This window comes from Pongo pygmaeus, chromosome 2 (genome assembly GCF_028885625.2).
Source record: "Pongo pygmaeus isolate AG05252 chromosome 2, NHGRI_mPonPyg2-v2.0_pri, whole genome shotgun sequence".
Taxonomy (NCBI): domain Eukaryota; kingdom Metazoa; phylum Chordata; class Mammalia; order Primates; family Hominidae; genus Pongo; species Pongo pygmaeus.
In genome coordinates this window covers 104776482-104789078 of record NC_085930.1, presented here as the reverse complement: position 1 = coordinate 104789078, position 12597 = coordinate 104776482, and the positions used below count along the sequence as shown (strand labels likewise).

The window sequence follows — 12597 nt, the reverse complement described above, 5'->3', positions numbered from 1 at the left end:
ATATGAATGGATAAATGGTATATCCAGAAATGAATGGTATTTCCAGACAACAGAATAGTATTTAGCAAAAAAAAGAAATGAAGTTTATTTAGAACAAGTGGAAAAAGGAAAAAAAAAAAAAAAAAGAAGTACTGATACATGCTTACAACATGGATGAACCTTGAGTACATTATGCTAAGTGCCAGCGGCAAAAGACCACATATTGGCTGGGCGCGGTGGCTCACGCCTGTAATCCCAGCACTCTGGGAGGCCGAGGCAGGCGGATCACGAGGTCAGAAGATTGAGACCATCCTGGCTAACACAGTGAAACCCCATCTCTACTAAAAATACAAAAAATTAGCCAGGTGTGGTGGTGGGCGCCTGTAGTCCCAGCTACTCGGGAGGCTGAGGCAGGAGAATGGCGTGAACCCAGGAGGCGGAGCTTGCAGTGAGCTGAGATCACACCACTGCACTCCAGCCTGGGTGACAGAGCAAGACTTCGCTCAAAAAAAAAACAACACATATTATATGATTCCACTTATATGAAATATCCAGGATAGGCAAATGGTAGAGACAAAAGTAGATTAGAGGATGCCTAGTGATGAGGGGAATGAGGGTGTTGGTGAGGTGATGACTAAAGTGTATGGCGGCCAGGCACAGTGGCTCACACCTGTAATCCCAGCACTTTGGGAGGCCGTGGTGGACAGATCACCTGAGGTTGGGAGTTCGAGACCAGCCTGGCCATCATGGTGAAACCCCATCTCTACTAAAAATACAAAAATTAGCTGGGCATGGTGGCACATGCCAGTAATCCCAGCTACTCAGGAGACTGAGGCACAAGAATTGCTTGAACCCAGGAGGCAGAGATTGTAGTGAGCTGAGATCTCACCACTGCACTCCAGCCTGAGCAACAGAGAGAGACTCCGTTTTCAAAAAAAAGAAAAAAGAAAAAACAAAAAAAACAAAAAAACAGTATATGGGACTTTTTTTGGAGTGAAGAAAAATGTTCTAAAAATTGTTATGGGGCCGGGCACGATGGCTCACGCCTGTAATCCCAGCACTTTGGGAGGCTGAGGCAGGCGGATCACGAGGTCAGGAGATCGAGACCATCCTGGCTAACACGGTGAAACCCCGTCTCTACTAAAAAAAAATACAAAAAATTAGCCAGGCATGGTGGTGGGTGCCTGTAGTCCCAGCTACTCGGGAGGCTGAGGCAGGAGAATGGCACAAACCCAGGAGGCGGAGCTTGCAGTGAGCCGAGATCGCGCCACTGCACTCCAGCCTGGGCGACAGAGCAAGACTCCGTCTCAAAAAAAAAAAATTGTTATGGTTGGCCAGGTGCAGTGGCTCATACCTGTAATCCCAACACTTTGGGAGGCCGAGGCAGACAGATCACCTGAGGTCAGGAGTTCAAGACCAGCCTGGCCAACATGATGAAACCCCATCTCTACAAAAAATACAAACATGAGCCGGGTGTGGTGGCACATGCCTGTAATCATGGCTACTCAGGAGGCTGGGGCAGGAGAATTGCTTCAACCTGGGAGGCAGAAGTTACAGTGAGCCGAGATCGCATCATTGCACTCCAGCCTGGACAACAAGAGGAAAATTCCATCTCAAAAAAAATATATATATATATTATGGTGACAGCTGCACACAGATATGAAAAATCAATTATACATTCTAAATAGTTGACTTGTATGTGAAGTATATCTCCATAAAGCTGTTACCTAAAAAAAAAAAAAAATGCTGAGAGACCCGCAAGTATAAATGCTTTATGGTAATTACACAAGTGAAACAATTCTAAATGTCGATTTATTGTTTGTACGCAGCTAATTTATTAATAAGTTTATACTCTTCAGGCATCTCTCAATGTTAAATACTCATTATAATACTTTATACTTTGAAGTTATGTCCTGTTTGATATTAAAGCTGTTATTAAAATAACATCTAGTAAGTTTTTTGACTCTTTCCAATAGGACGCAATTTTATAAACTGAATTGGTAGTTAGTCACAAGGACCTCACTAAGCAAAGCTTCCTTGCTATATACAGTTATAACATTACATATGATACTTCTTGTTCTTTCTTTTTTTTATTGGCTTTGGAGTTGAAACATATCCTATTTCTAATTTAAGTAGTGTAGACTTATTCTAATGTCATTGGGTATACAATTCATTTTTTCTTCCTTTTTAAATTGTGGTAAGATGGACATAAAATGTGCCATTTCACCATTTTAAGTGTACAATTCAGTGTCATTAAATACATACATTGTGCAACCATCACCATTATCCAACTTCAGAACTTTTTCATTATCACAAACTGAAACTCTGCACCTATTAAACAATAACACCCTATTACACCTTCCCCCAAGCCCCCAGTTAGCGCTCTTCTACTTTCTGTCCCTATGAATTTAGCTATTCTGGTTACCTTCTATAAGTGGAATCATACATTATTTGTCCTTTTGTATCTGGCTCATTTCATTTAGGATAATATTTTCAATGCTGTAGCACGAATAAGAATTTCAATCCTTCTTAAGGATGGTGACGTATGGTGGCTCACGCCTGTAATCCCATCACTTTGGGAAGTCGAGGCCGGATGGGTGGATCACCTGAGGTCGGGAGTTTGAGACCAGCCTGGCTAACATGGTGAAACCCCGTCTCTACTAAAAATACAAAAACTAGCTAGGCATGGTGGCACACGCCTGTAATCCCAGCTACTTGGGAGGCTGAGGCAAGAGAACTGCTTGAACCCAGGAGGTGGAGGTTGCAGTGAGCAGGATCGTGCCACTGCACTCCAGCCTGGGAGACAGAGCAACACTCAGTCTTACATATATATATACCATATTTTGTTTATCCATTCATTTATGGATGGATACCTGGATACCTGGTTTGTTTTCATCTTTTTTTTTTTTTTTTTTTGAGACAGTCTCACTCTCTTGCCCAGGCTGGAGTGCAGTGGCACAATCTCGGCTCACTGCAAGCTCCACCTCCCCGGTTCACGCCATTCTCCTGCCTCGGCCTCCCGAGTAGCTGGGACTACAGGCACCTGCCACCACGCCCGGCTTATATTTTGTATTTTTAGTAGAGACAGAATTTCACTGTGTTAGCCAGGATGGTCTCGATCTCCTGACCTGGTGATCTGCCCACCTCGGCCTCCCAAAGTGCTGGGATTACAGGCATGAGCCACAGTGCCTGGCCCACCCTTTTTTTTTTTTTTGAGACAGAGTTTCGCTCTTGTTGCCCAGGCTGGAGTGCAATGGCGTGATCTCGGCTCACTGAAACCTCCACCTCCTGGGTTCAAAAGATTCTCCTGCCTCAGCCTCCCAAGTAGCTGGGATTACAGGCGCCTGCCACCACACCCAGCTAATTTTTTTTTTTTTTTTTTTTTTGTATTTAGTAGAGTTGGGGTTTTACCATGTTAGTCAGGCTGGTCTCAAACTCCTGACCTCAGGTGATCCGCCCGCCTCGGCCCCCCAAAGTGCTGGGATTACAGGCGTGCGCCATGTTTTCACCTTTTGACTACTGTAAATAATGCTGCAATGAGCACTGGAGTATAACTATCTGTGTTTAACTCCCTGCCTAAAATTATTTTGGGTAGGCAGGCTGGGCACGGTGGCTCACACCTGTAATCCCAGCACTTTGGGAGGCTGAGGCAGGCAGATCACAATGTCAGGAGTTTGAGACCAGCCTGGTCAATATGGTAAAACACCATCTCTACTAAAAATACAAAAAATTACCCAAGTGTGGTGGCGCATGCCTGTAATCCCAGCTACTCGGAAGGCTGAGGTGGGAGAATTGCTTGAACCAGGAGGCAGAGGTTGCAATGAACCAAGATCCCACCACTACACTCCAGCCTGGGCGACAGAACAAGACTCTGTCTCAAAAAAAAAAAAAAAAAAAAAAAAAAGTATCTTGGTTATATACCTAGGAGTGAAATTGCTCTACCTATGATAATTCTATGTTTAACTACTTTTTGAGGAACCACCAAATTGTTTTCCACAGCAGCTGAACCATTTTACATTCCCATGAGTAATGCACAAGGGTTCCAACTTCTCCACATCTTGGCTATTTTCTGTTTTTAATACCAGCCATCCTAACAGGTATGAAGTATCTCATTGTATGCAATGTATTTTTCGTTTATTATTTGTAAATAGAAATCCACCTTGTAGTGATTTCTATAATTATGTGGTGCAGGCACTTGAGACACCAAAAATACTTAAATACCAATAACAGGGTACAAAGATTTTAAGTCAACTCAATTTTGAAAAAGATATCAAAGATGACAAAGAATGAAGATATAATACAAAAACTTGTAAACTTTTACTCATCTGAGGCTAATTTCTAAAATCCTAAAGTGTTGTGTAAATAAAAATTGTCTCAAAGCAGGTTACTGCTTTGTTATTTACAGAGATGACAGTGAAACAAACCTGAAATAAAGCTTTTAAAAACACATTTGTCCCTGGAAGATTGTTGTCACTGTCCTCATTTTAAAGATAAGAAAATCTGAGATCAAACAGGTTTGAGAATTTGTCCAAGACCACAAAGCAAACCTGTGGCAGAGTTTAGAAAATAATTTCTGATTTCCCAAAAACCCATGATGTAATGTGCAATAAATCAAGGGAAACCCAGAAGAGCCCTTGTTACTCTTTTAGCATGAATACACTTACGGAGATTGCCCAGTGCACTGAAGCTTGTAACCTCCCACAGCAATGACCATTAATTAACTCCCACCCTGCTGTGACTTGAATACTGGGCCAGACCAGATACAACTCAGAACTAGTTTTGTGTGTGTGTGATCTAATAACACTAAGATCCTAACTTGGCCTCTCAAATGGTTTCATTGTTTTGTTAAATTTTAGTTGTTCAAAAGTAAGCTAATTCTACTGTTAAATTGACAAAGCATATGTTGAAGCAATCAAGGAAACTAATTGCTTTTTAACACTCTTGCTTAGATCAGATGTAGAAAGTTATTTTGGCCAGGAGCAGTAGCTCATGCCTGTAATCCTAGCACTTTGGGAGGCCAAGGCAGGAGGATTACTTGAGGCCAGGAGTTCAAGACCAGCCTGGGCAACACAGGGAGACCCCGTCTCTATAAAACACTTAAAATTAGTAAGGCATGGCGGCACACGCCCGTAGTCCCAGCTACTTGGGAGGCCCAGGTGGGAGGATACTTTGAGCTTGGGAGGTTGGGGTTGCAGTGAGCCCTGATTGTGCCACTACACCCCAGCCTGGGTGACAGAGCAAGATCGTGACTTTAAAAAAAAAAAAAAAAAAGGTGTGATGATCTTGGATCACCAAATTTGTGAGGGGAGGGACAGTCTCCAACTTGTTTCCTGCTCGGTCCTTATTGCGTACTCTTGGAGAAGTTCATTGCAAACTCTTGGAGAAGGTTTACTATTACTAAATGATAAATCCTGACACAGCAAGTAGAGCCAATGAAGCTGCTCTCCTAATCTCAGTCTCTGCTGGGATCCTTTCCTTTAAAGCTACAACCCACACACTAAACAAGAAGATAGTTACTGGGTTTTTCCTTTTTCTTTTTTTTTGAGACGGAGTTCGCTCTGTCGCCCAGGCTGGAGTGCAGTGGCACGATCTTGGCTCACTGCAAGCTCCGCCTCCCAGGTTCAAGCGATTCTCCCTGCCTCAGCCTCCCAAGTAGCTGGGACTACAGGCGCCCGCCACCACGCCCGGCTAATTTTTGTATTTTTAGTAGAGACGGGGTTTCGCCATGTTGGCCAGGCTGGTCTCGAACTCCTGACCTCAGGTGATCCACCCGCCTCGGCCTCCCAAAGTGCTGGGATTACAGGCGTGACCCACCACGCCCGGCCGGGTTTTTCGTTTTCAAAAATGAGGCAGGGTGTCTATTTTGCCCAGGCTGGTCTCGAACTCTTGGATTCAAGCGATATTTCCTCCTCAGCCTCCAGAATAGCTGGTATAGACTATAGAGGCCCACTGCCCCGGCCGTCAAGATAATTATTTACTCTCACCAAATTTGATTCAATCGTTTTGGCCAAGTTTTTAAAAATAGGACTATTCCCAGGGACCATGTTTGAAGAAATACAAACTCAAGTAAGCAGAGGTGAAATGACCTGAGAGATTTGTTTTAATACACTTCGGCAAAGAAAGAAAAAAGGTATGGATGAAACTTTGTGACAAACACAACTGTTAAATGTAGGTGATGGCATATAGGGATTCATCTCACCTTTCCTCTTTTGTCTATGCTTAAAAGTTTTCACAGTAACTTCTCAAAAAAATTATTATTTCCAAACAAACTTACTGTCCTATCAATTAAACACAAGTCACTGGATGAGAACGCTCTTGTCTTCGAAGCCAAACCTGGTGAAGGGTCTTAAGCAAAGGCGAGGGATCCTCTAGCAGCGCCGACAGCGCGCACGTTTCCTTCAAGGCTGGATCTGACAAATCACTCGGTGCGCTCTAGGGCTCGCAGGACCGCGGAGCTCAATTTGGAAGTGGCGCACGCGGGCTCACGCCGGTGTCTCAGGGAAACGCTAGAAACGCGGCTACAGAGCTCCCAATCCCAGCCCGCGGTCGGCTTGGCTCCGGCGCGACACCCGGCTCCCTGCCACCCCTCTAGACCTCTGGAGACCTCCTGCACCACTCCCCAGGGCCCCGCCCACAGCCTACCTTCCAAGTCCTCGTCCTCTTCCGACTCGCTGTCCCCTTTGGCGTCGGCGACACGGTCCGGGCCGGGTTCTAGCGTGGAGTGGCGCAGACTCTGGCGTGGGGTGGCGGCGGGCAGGACTGAGGCTGGGGCGCGGGCCTCGCGCAGGCGGGTGAAGTAGTCCACTGCGAATTCGACGAGGTCAGGCGGCTGCTGTCGCAGCACCTCCACCGTGTAGCCCTGCAGCAGCTCCGTGAGCCCCGGCGGGATCTGGATGTGGCTCATGCCGGCGGCGGCCGAAGGGATAGACGGGTTGGGCCGCCGGCGGCCACTGTCTCCGCGCTCACTCACGCCGGCCTTTCGCTCCGCGCCCGCGAGGTCTCTTCGCGCGCGGCCCCGTCTCACGTCGCGCCGCTCTTTGGCCGGCTCTGCGTTTCCGGGCCGCGCAATCCTACGCTACTACGGCCGACCTGGCACCGCCGCCGCTGTCACTGGGCAGCCGCCGCCGCCGCGGGGACCGACGGGCAGGCGAGCTGGACGGGCGGGGCAGGCGTCCTGGTTGTGACGCACGCGACCGCGGGCGTGCGCGTCCCCGCTCAGCACCGGCCCTCAGTACGCTTGCGCCACTAGATGACACGCCCCTCGGGCTGTCGGGGGGTCGAGATAGTGGAGGGTTCCTGATGCCAGCTCACGGCGGGAATCCAGGGAATTAGGTAATGAACGGTCTACCCATGAAGGGGACCAATTAGTGCCTCTCGCGTGGTCCTGAAGACCTTTAAATTATTCTTTCAGCTGATGCGAAGAGCCTCTTTTTGGGCAGCACTTACTAAGCACCAGAGACACAGCGAGAAGCAGAAGCATACGAGCACATCAGTGTGATTCTACTGTGATGAAGGGGAAGAGAGGGCTCACTTTCGGGGGTGACATTCAAGCTGGCCCCAAGGCCCGAGCAGGACCTGCCCAGGGGAAGATCTGGAGGAAAGCCATCTGAACATACAAGAGCAAAGGCCTGGTGGAGTCAGGACCACCTTGGCTGCCAGGTGGAATGGTGGAATAACTCAGGAGTCTGTCAGGTCTCTGAGATGTCAAACGGGGAAGGCCTTGTAGGAAGTAGGCGTTTGAATGAGATCATAATTTGAGAGCCACAGACAGAAAAATAAATTTGAAAGAGTTCACTCAGCCAAATGTGTACAGTGAGAAAGGGAAATAAGGCCAAAAGCAGCAAAGACCTCTGTGCCTGTTCCTCCTGGAGCACTTTCACCAGGGTCCCCAGATCTAGGTCTGCCCATTCCTCTCCCCACATTCTACACTGGGCCCTAGGTCAACACTGCTTAATGAAGGTTGAGCAGACCACAGGCATTGTTATCCTTTGCCCCTGGGAAGATGGTATAGGTGAACTGTAGAGGCCAGACTATTTCCCAAATCGCCCTCCTCCTCCTACCAAACTGGAAGGGTATTGAAAAAGGTGGAGACCGTCCTGGGATGTCCAGTCTACAGCCTACGTGCTAACCAAAGGCCCACTGGGCATAGGGCAGAGTCCCCCCTCTCCTTTCCAGGCCCAGCCAGGAAGAGAGTAGCTGTAGGTTTGGGAACCTGAGGGCATTTGGGATGCTTAAACACCACCTGGTAATTACTCAGTATTAATTAAAATCCTCCCTATCACCTCCCATACAGGCTTGGCACACACCCAGGAGCTCAATGCTGCTGGGAGCTGAGCAGCTGGGAGCAAGGAGCCCTCATCCCCACTGATGAAGAGGCCAACCCAGGCTCTAGGCTAAGCAGGCCTGTGATTATAAACAGCAGTGTCTCCCTGGACAAGTTTCTTGACCCCTGAGAAGAATCTTGGATCATCAGCTTTGTGAGGGGAGAGGCAGTCTCCAACTTTTTTCCTGCTCAGTCCTTATTGCATACTCTTGGAGAAGGTCTACTGACTTGTTCTCAGATGCCCCACGGCTCAGCCAACCACCCATCCAGCAGAGCATTCAAAAGGCATCCTGGAAGGAATGATGGCCACTGTTCTGCCAGACCCCTATTTTTTTTTTTGAGAGGAGTCTCACTCTGTCACCCAGGCTGGAGTGCAATGGCATGATCTCTGCTCACTGCAAGCTCTGCCTCCCGGATTCAAGCGATTCTCCTGTCTCAGCCTCCCAAGCAGCTGGTACTACAGGCATGCACCACCACACCCAGCAATTTTTTTGTATTTTTAGTAGAGATGAGGTTTCTCCATGTTGGCCAGGATGGTCTCAATCTCTTGACCTCGTGATCCACCCGCCTCAGCCTCCCAAAGTGCTGGGATTACAGGCGTGAGCCACCGCGCCTGGCTTTTTTTCTTTTAGATGGAGTCTTCCTCTTGTCACCCAAGATGGAGTGCAACAGCACGATCTCAGCTCACTGAGGTGAACTGAGATCCACCTCCCAGGTTCAAGCAATTCTCCTGCGTCAGCCTCCTGTGTAGCTGGGATTATAGGCGCCTGCCACCATGCCCAGTTAATTTTTGTATTTTCAGTAGAGACGGGGTTTTGCCATGTTGGCCAGGATGGTCTCGAACTCCTGACCTCGGGATCTGCCTGCCTTAGCCTCCCAAAGTGCTGGGATTACAGGTGTGAGCCACTGCACCTGGCCGTTTTGTTTGTTTGAGTTTTTTTGTTTGTTTTTGAGACGGAGTCTTGCTCTGTTGCCCAGGCTGGAGTGCAGTGGCGGGATCTCGGCTCACTGCACGCTCCACCTCCCGGGTTCACGCCATTCTCCTGCCTCAGCCTCCAGAGTAGCTGGGACTACAGGCGTGCGCCACTACACCCGGCTAATTTTTTGTATTTTTTAGTAGAGACGGGGTTTCACCATGTTAGCCAGGATGGTCTGGATCTCCTGACCTCGGGATCCGCCTGCCTTGGCCTCCCAAAGTGTTGGGATTACAGGCGTGAGCCACCGCGCCCGGTCTGTTTGTTTTTTTGAGACACAGTCTTACTCTGTTGCCCAGGCTGGAGTGCAGTGATGCGATCTCAGCTCACTGCAACCTCCACCTCCCAGGTTCAAGTGATTCTCGTGTCTCAGCCTCCCAAGTAGCTGAGATTATAGGTGCACACCACCACGCCCGGCTTATTTTTTGTATTTTTAGTACAGATGGGGTTTCACCATATTGGCCAGGCTGGTCTTGAACTCCTGACCTCAGGTGATCCGCCCGCCTCAGCTTCCCAAAGTGCTGGGATTACCGGCATGAGCCACCACACCTGGCCAAGAAAGACCCATATTTTGTTTTGTTTTCTTTTTTGAGATGGAGTCTTGCTCTGTCGCTCAGGCTGGAGTGCAGTGGCACGATCTCTGCTCACTGCAACCTCCACCTCCTGGGTTCAAGCGATTCTCCTGCCTCAGCCTCCCGAGTAGCTGGGACTACAGGCGCACACCACCACGCCTGGCTATTTTTTGTATTTTTAGTACAGACGGGGCCAGGCTGGTCACAAACTCCTGACCTCAGGCGATCCACCCACCTCAGCCTCCCAAAGTGCTGGGATTATAGGCGTGAGCCACCACGCCTTGCCACCAAACCCCTATTAACTTCAGTAGGGATGGCACCAGGTTCGAGAGGCCAAAAGAGATCCAGAACCAGCAAACAAGACTTAGGGTTGATTGAGGGGAATTTGCATACAGAGCAGTCCAGTGGAGGTGGGCTAGATAGGAGAACTGCCCCACCTGCAGAAAGTATGCAGCATATATAGCATTTTCACTTAACACCCTCCCCCTAACAACTTTGATTTAACCCAAAACAAAGGGGCTCAATCCCCTGTACATCCACAGGACAGAATGGGGGCTCAGATATTTCTCATGGGTAAGTAATGAATCTCCAGCTTGTCCTCGCTTGGAACTCCTAACACATTCAGGTGCATCTGCCATACAGGGTCATTCTCAGAGTATGCTTAAGTTATTGCTGTCAGGTGCAGCTACCATACACAGGTGTGTCTGCCATATAGCCACAGAAAGCAGGAGCCCTACAGCTGCTCCTCATGGGTTTCCATAGACTAGTCTTAGAGCAAGGATGGGCAGCCAGCCTCCAGGTTTAACCTGGCACTCTCCCCCAGCACTTGGTCCCCAGAGAAGGGGTCCATCTCTCCCACTTCTGGTCAACCCTTCAGTAACAAGTAGAGCCCCCAGGGTCTTCATGAATGTCTAGTTGAGCTGGCTAAAGAAGAGGGCCCTGCAACAGGAGAGAACACCAGGAGCCTGAACCCGGCATCTTCTACCCTTATCCTGCATTTATTCTGCCTGCATTCAAGCCTGTCCAGCTGTACCACTGGAGGTTACCATGGCAACTAAACCCAGAGGCAGCCAGTAATTGAGATACAGCTGCCAAGAGCAAGTGATGGTGGAAAAGGCCAACAGCAGAGACTCTTAGAAGCAAGAGAAGTACACAGGAGGAGGCCCCAGAACCCTGAGGGTGCTACACTCAAATCTAATCCTACTCACAACTCAGCAGGCAGTCAACATCTTGCATGAACTGCCATATCACCAACCAGAGGCACAGATATGGACACAATGGGGCCAATTTGCAGAGATGTTTACAACTATGGATGCAGAGTAGCACAGGTGGGACACATGTTGTTTAGCCCAAAAGCAACGGGTCTTGGTGAAAACGAAAATGGGTAGGGTACCATTGCTGTTTCCAATGAAACAATGAATTTTGTGTGCTCTTGATAGGCTTATTATTCAAACGTTTCTGTCTGTCTCTCCAAGATGAAGACAGGGGCCTAAACTTCCCTGAACTCCTCTGAAGGTCTGCTCTTGGCTCAGATCCTCCAGCTTAAATACCTTATGCCCTCTGCATACTTGCGGGACTCAAGTCCAGCAGGAAAACCTCCCTCTTACTTGATCAAGGGACCACTTTTCTAAGCCATTCCAGTCCCCCACCCATTTCCTGGGCTCTGGTGGTCACCTGACCACCTCTACATGCCAGGCCCTCCTGGATTTAGTACTCCCAGCTCACTTAGTTCCTACAAGCAACAGTTTCTATGTTGCCTTACAAGTGTTCATGAGCCTTTAGTTGGCAAGAGAGATTGAGGAAGTGGGCTATGTTTTCTCTGCCCTCACCCAAGCTGTCTTTCAGCCTCTACTCTGGCTCCTCCAGCGAGGCCATTGCCTTTTGTCTAGGAAATCTAATCTGTTTTAACAAGTGCCCATGCTCCAGGGAGCAGTTAGCTCCCAGGCCACGTTTGTGTACCTGTGAGCCATCCCCATGCCTGAGACACTATGTCCTGAGAAAGTGTCAGTCTCTGCAGTGGACCCAGGGTCTGCATCTGAGACACCTCAGGGCAAGGACAGAACCTAGAAAGCACAGGGAACCTGGCTAGAAAATCACAGGTCTGCATGCTTACCATAGCAGAGAAAGCAGAAAAGGGACCCCTCAGGGACACCTGGCCCTGGGGCCTTCCCAGTGCCTGTCAGAACTCTCTGTGCCACCCCCGATCTGACTCACAGGCCAGGTACCTAAGCTTGGACCAGGTGGTACAGACAGGTCTCCTGGAGCCTGGATCAAGCAGCCTCAGGACAGCCTCTGATAGCATCACAAGTCTTTCTTAAAGAGAGCCAGACAATTCCCACTTTATTATCAATTTGCCAATGACCTTTGCAGATCAGTTTACCCTGTCTGAGCCTTGGCATCCACATCTGAAAGTGGAAGTCAAAATCCCTGCTCAGAGGCTTGGTGCAGTGGCTCATGCCTGTAATTGCAGCACTTTGGGAGGCCAAGGCAGGCAGATCACCTGAGGTCAGGAGTTTGAGACCAGCTTGGCCAACATGGTAAAACCCCATCTCTACCAAAAAATACAAAAATTAAGGCCAGGTATAGTGGCTCACACCTGTAATCCCAACACTTTGGGAGGCCGAGGTAGGTGGGTGACTTGAGGTCAGGAGTTCAGGACCAGCCTGGCCAAAATGGCGAAACCCCATCTCTACTAAAAATACAAAAATTAGCTGGGCGTGGTGGTATGCATCTGTAATCGCAGCTACTC

At 48.6% G+C, this 12597-nt stretch overlaps 2 protein-coding genes across 11 annotated transcripts in view; one reads left to right on the top strand and one right to left on the bottom strand.

Moving 5' to 3' along the window:
• Positions 1-7772, bottom strand: part of PRKAR2A (protein kinase cAMP-dependent type II regulatory subunit alpha) — a 95101-nt gene extending 87329 nt beyond the window's left edge. For 4 of the 10 annotated variants that reach the window (XR_010125595.1, XM_054481738.1, XM_054481739.1 and 1 more), the window contains exon 1: positions 6622-7772. Coding sequence is in view for 8 of the 10 variants with exons in the window: in XM_054481738.1 (XP_054337713.1) it covers positions 6622-6883 (262 nt within the window). In the remaining 2 variants the exon portion in view is untranslated. The remainder of the gene's footprint in view (positions 1-6621) is intronic. The other 6 variants (XR_010125594.1, XM_063661160.1, XM_063661163.1 and 3 more) reach the window with 4 other exon arrangements.
• A 434-nt stretch (positions 7773-8206) lies between these two features.
• LOC129032888 (zinc finger protein ENSP00000375192-like) lies at positions 8207-10362 on the top strand. The gene is made up of 2 exons (XM_054480842.2): positions 8207-8224; positions 9835-10362. The coding sequence occupies exons 1-2, from the start codon at positions 8207-8209 to the stop codon at positions 10309-10311; spliced, it is 495 nt and encodes a 164-aa protein (XP_054336817.1). The 3' UTR covers positions 10312-10362.
• The last annotated feature ends 2235 nt before the right edge of the window (positions 10363-12597 follow it).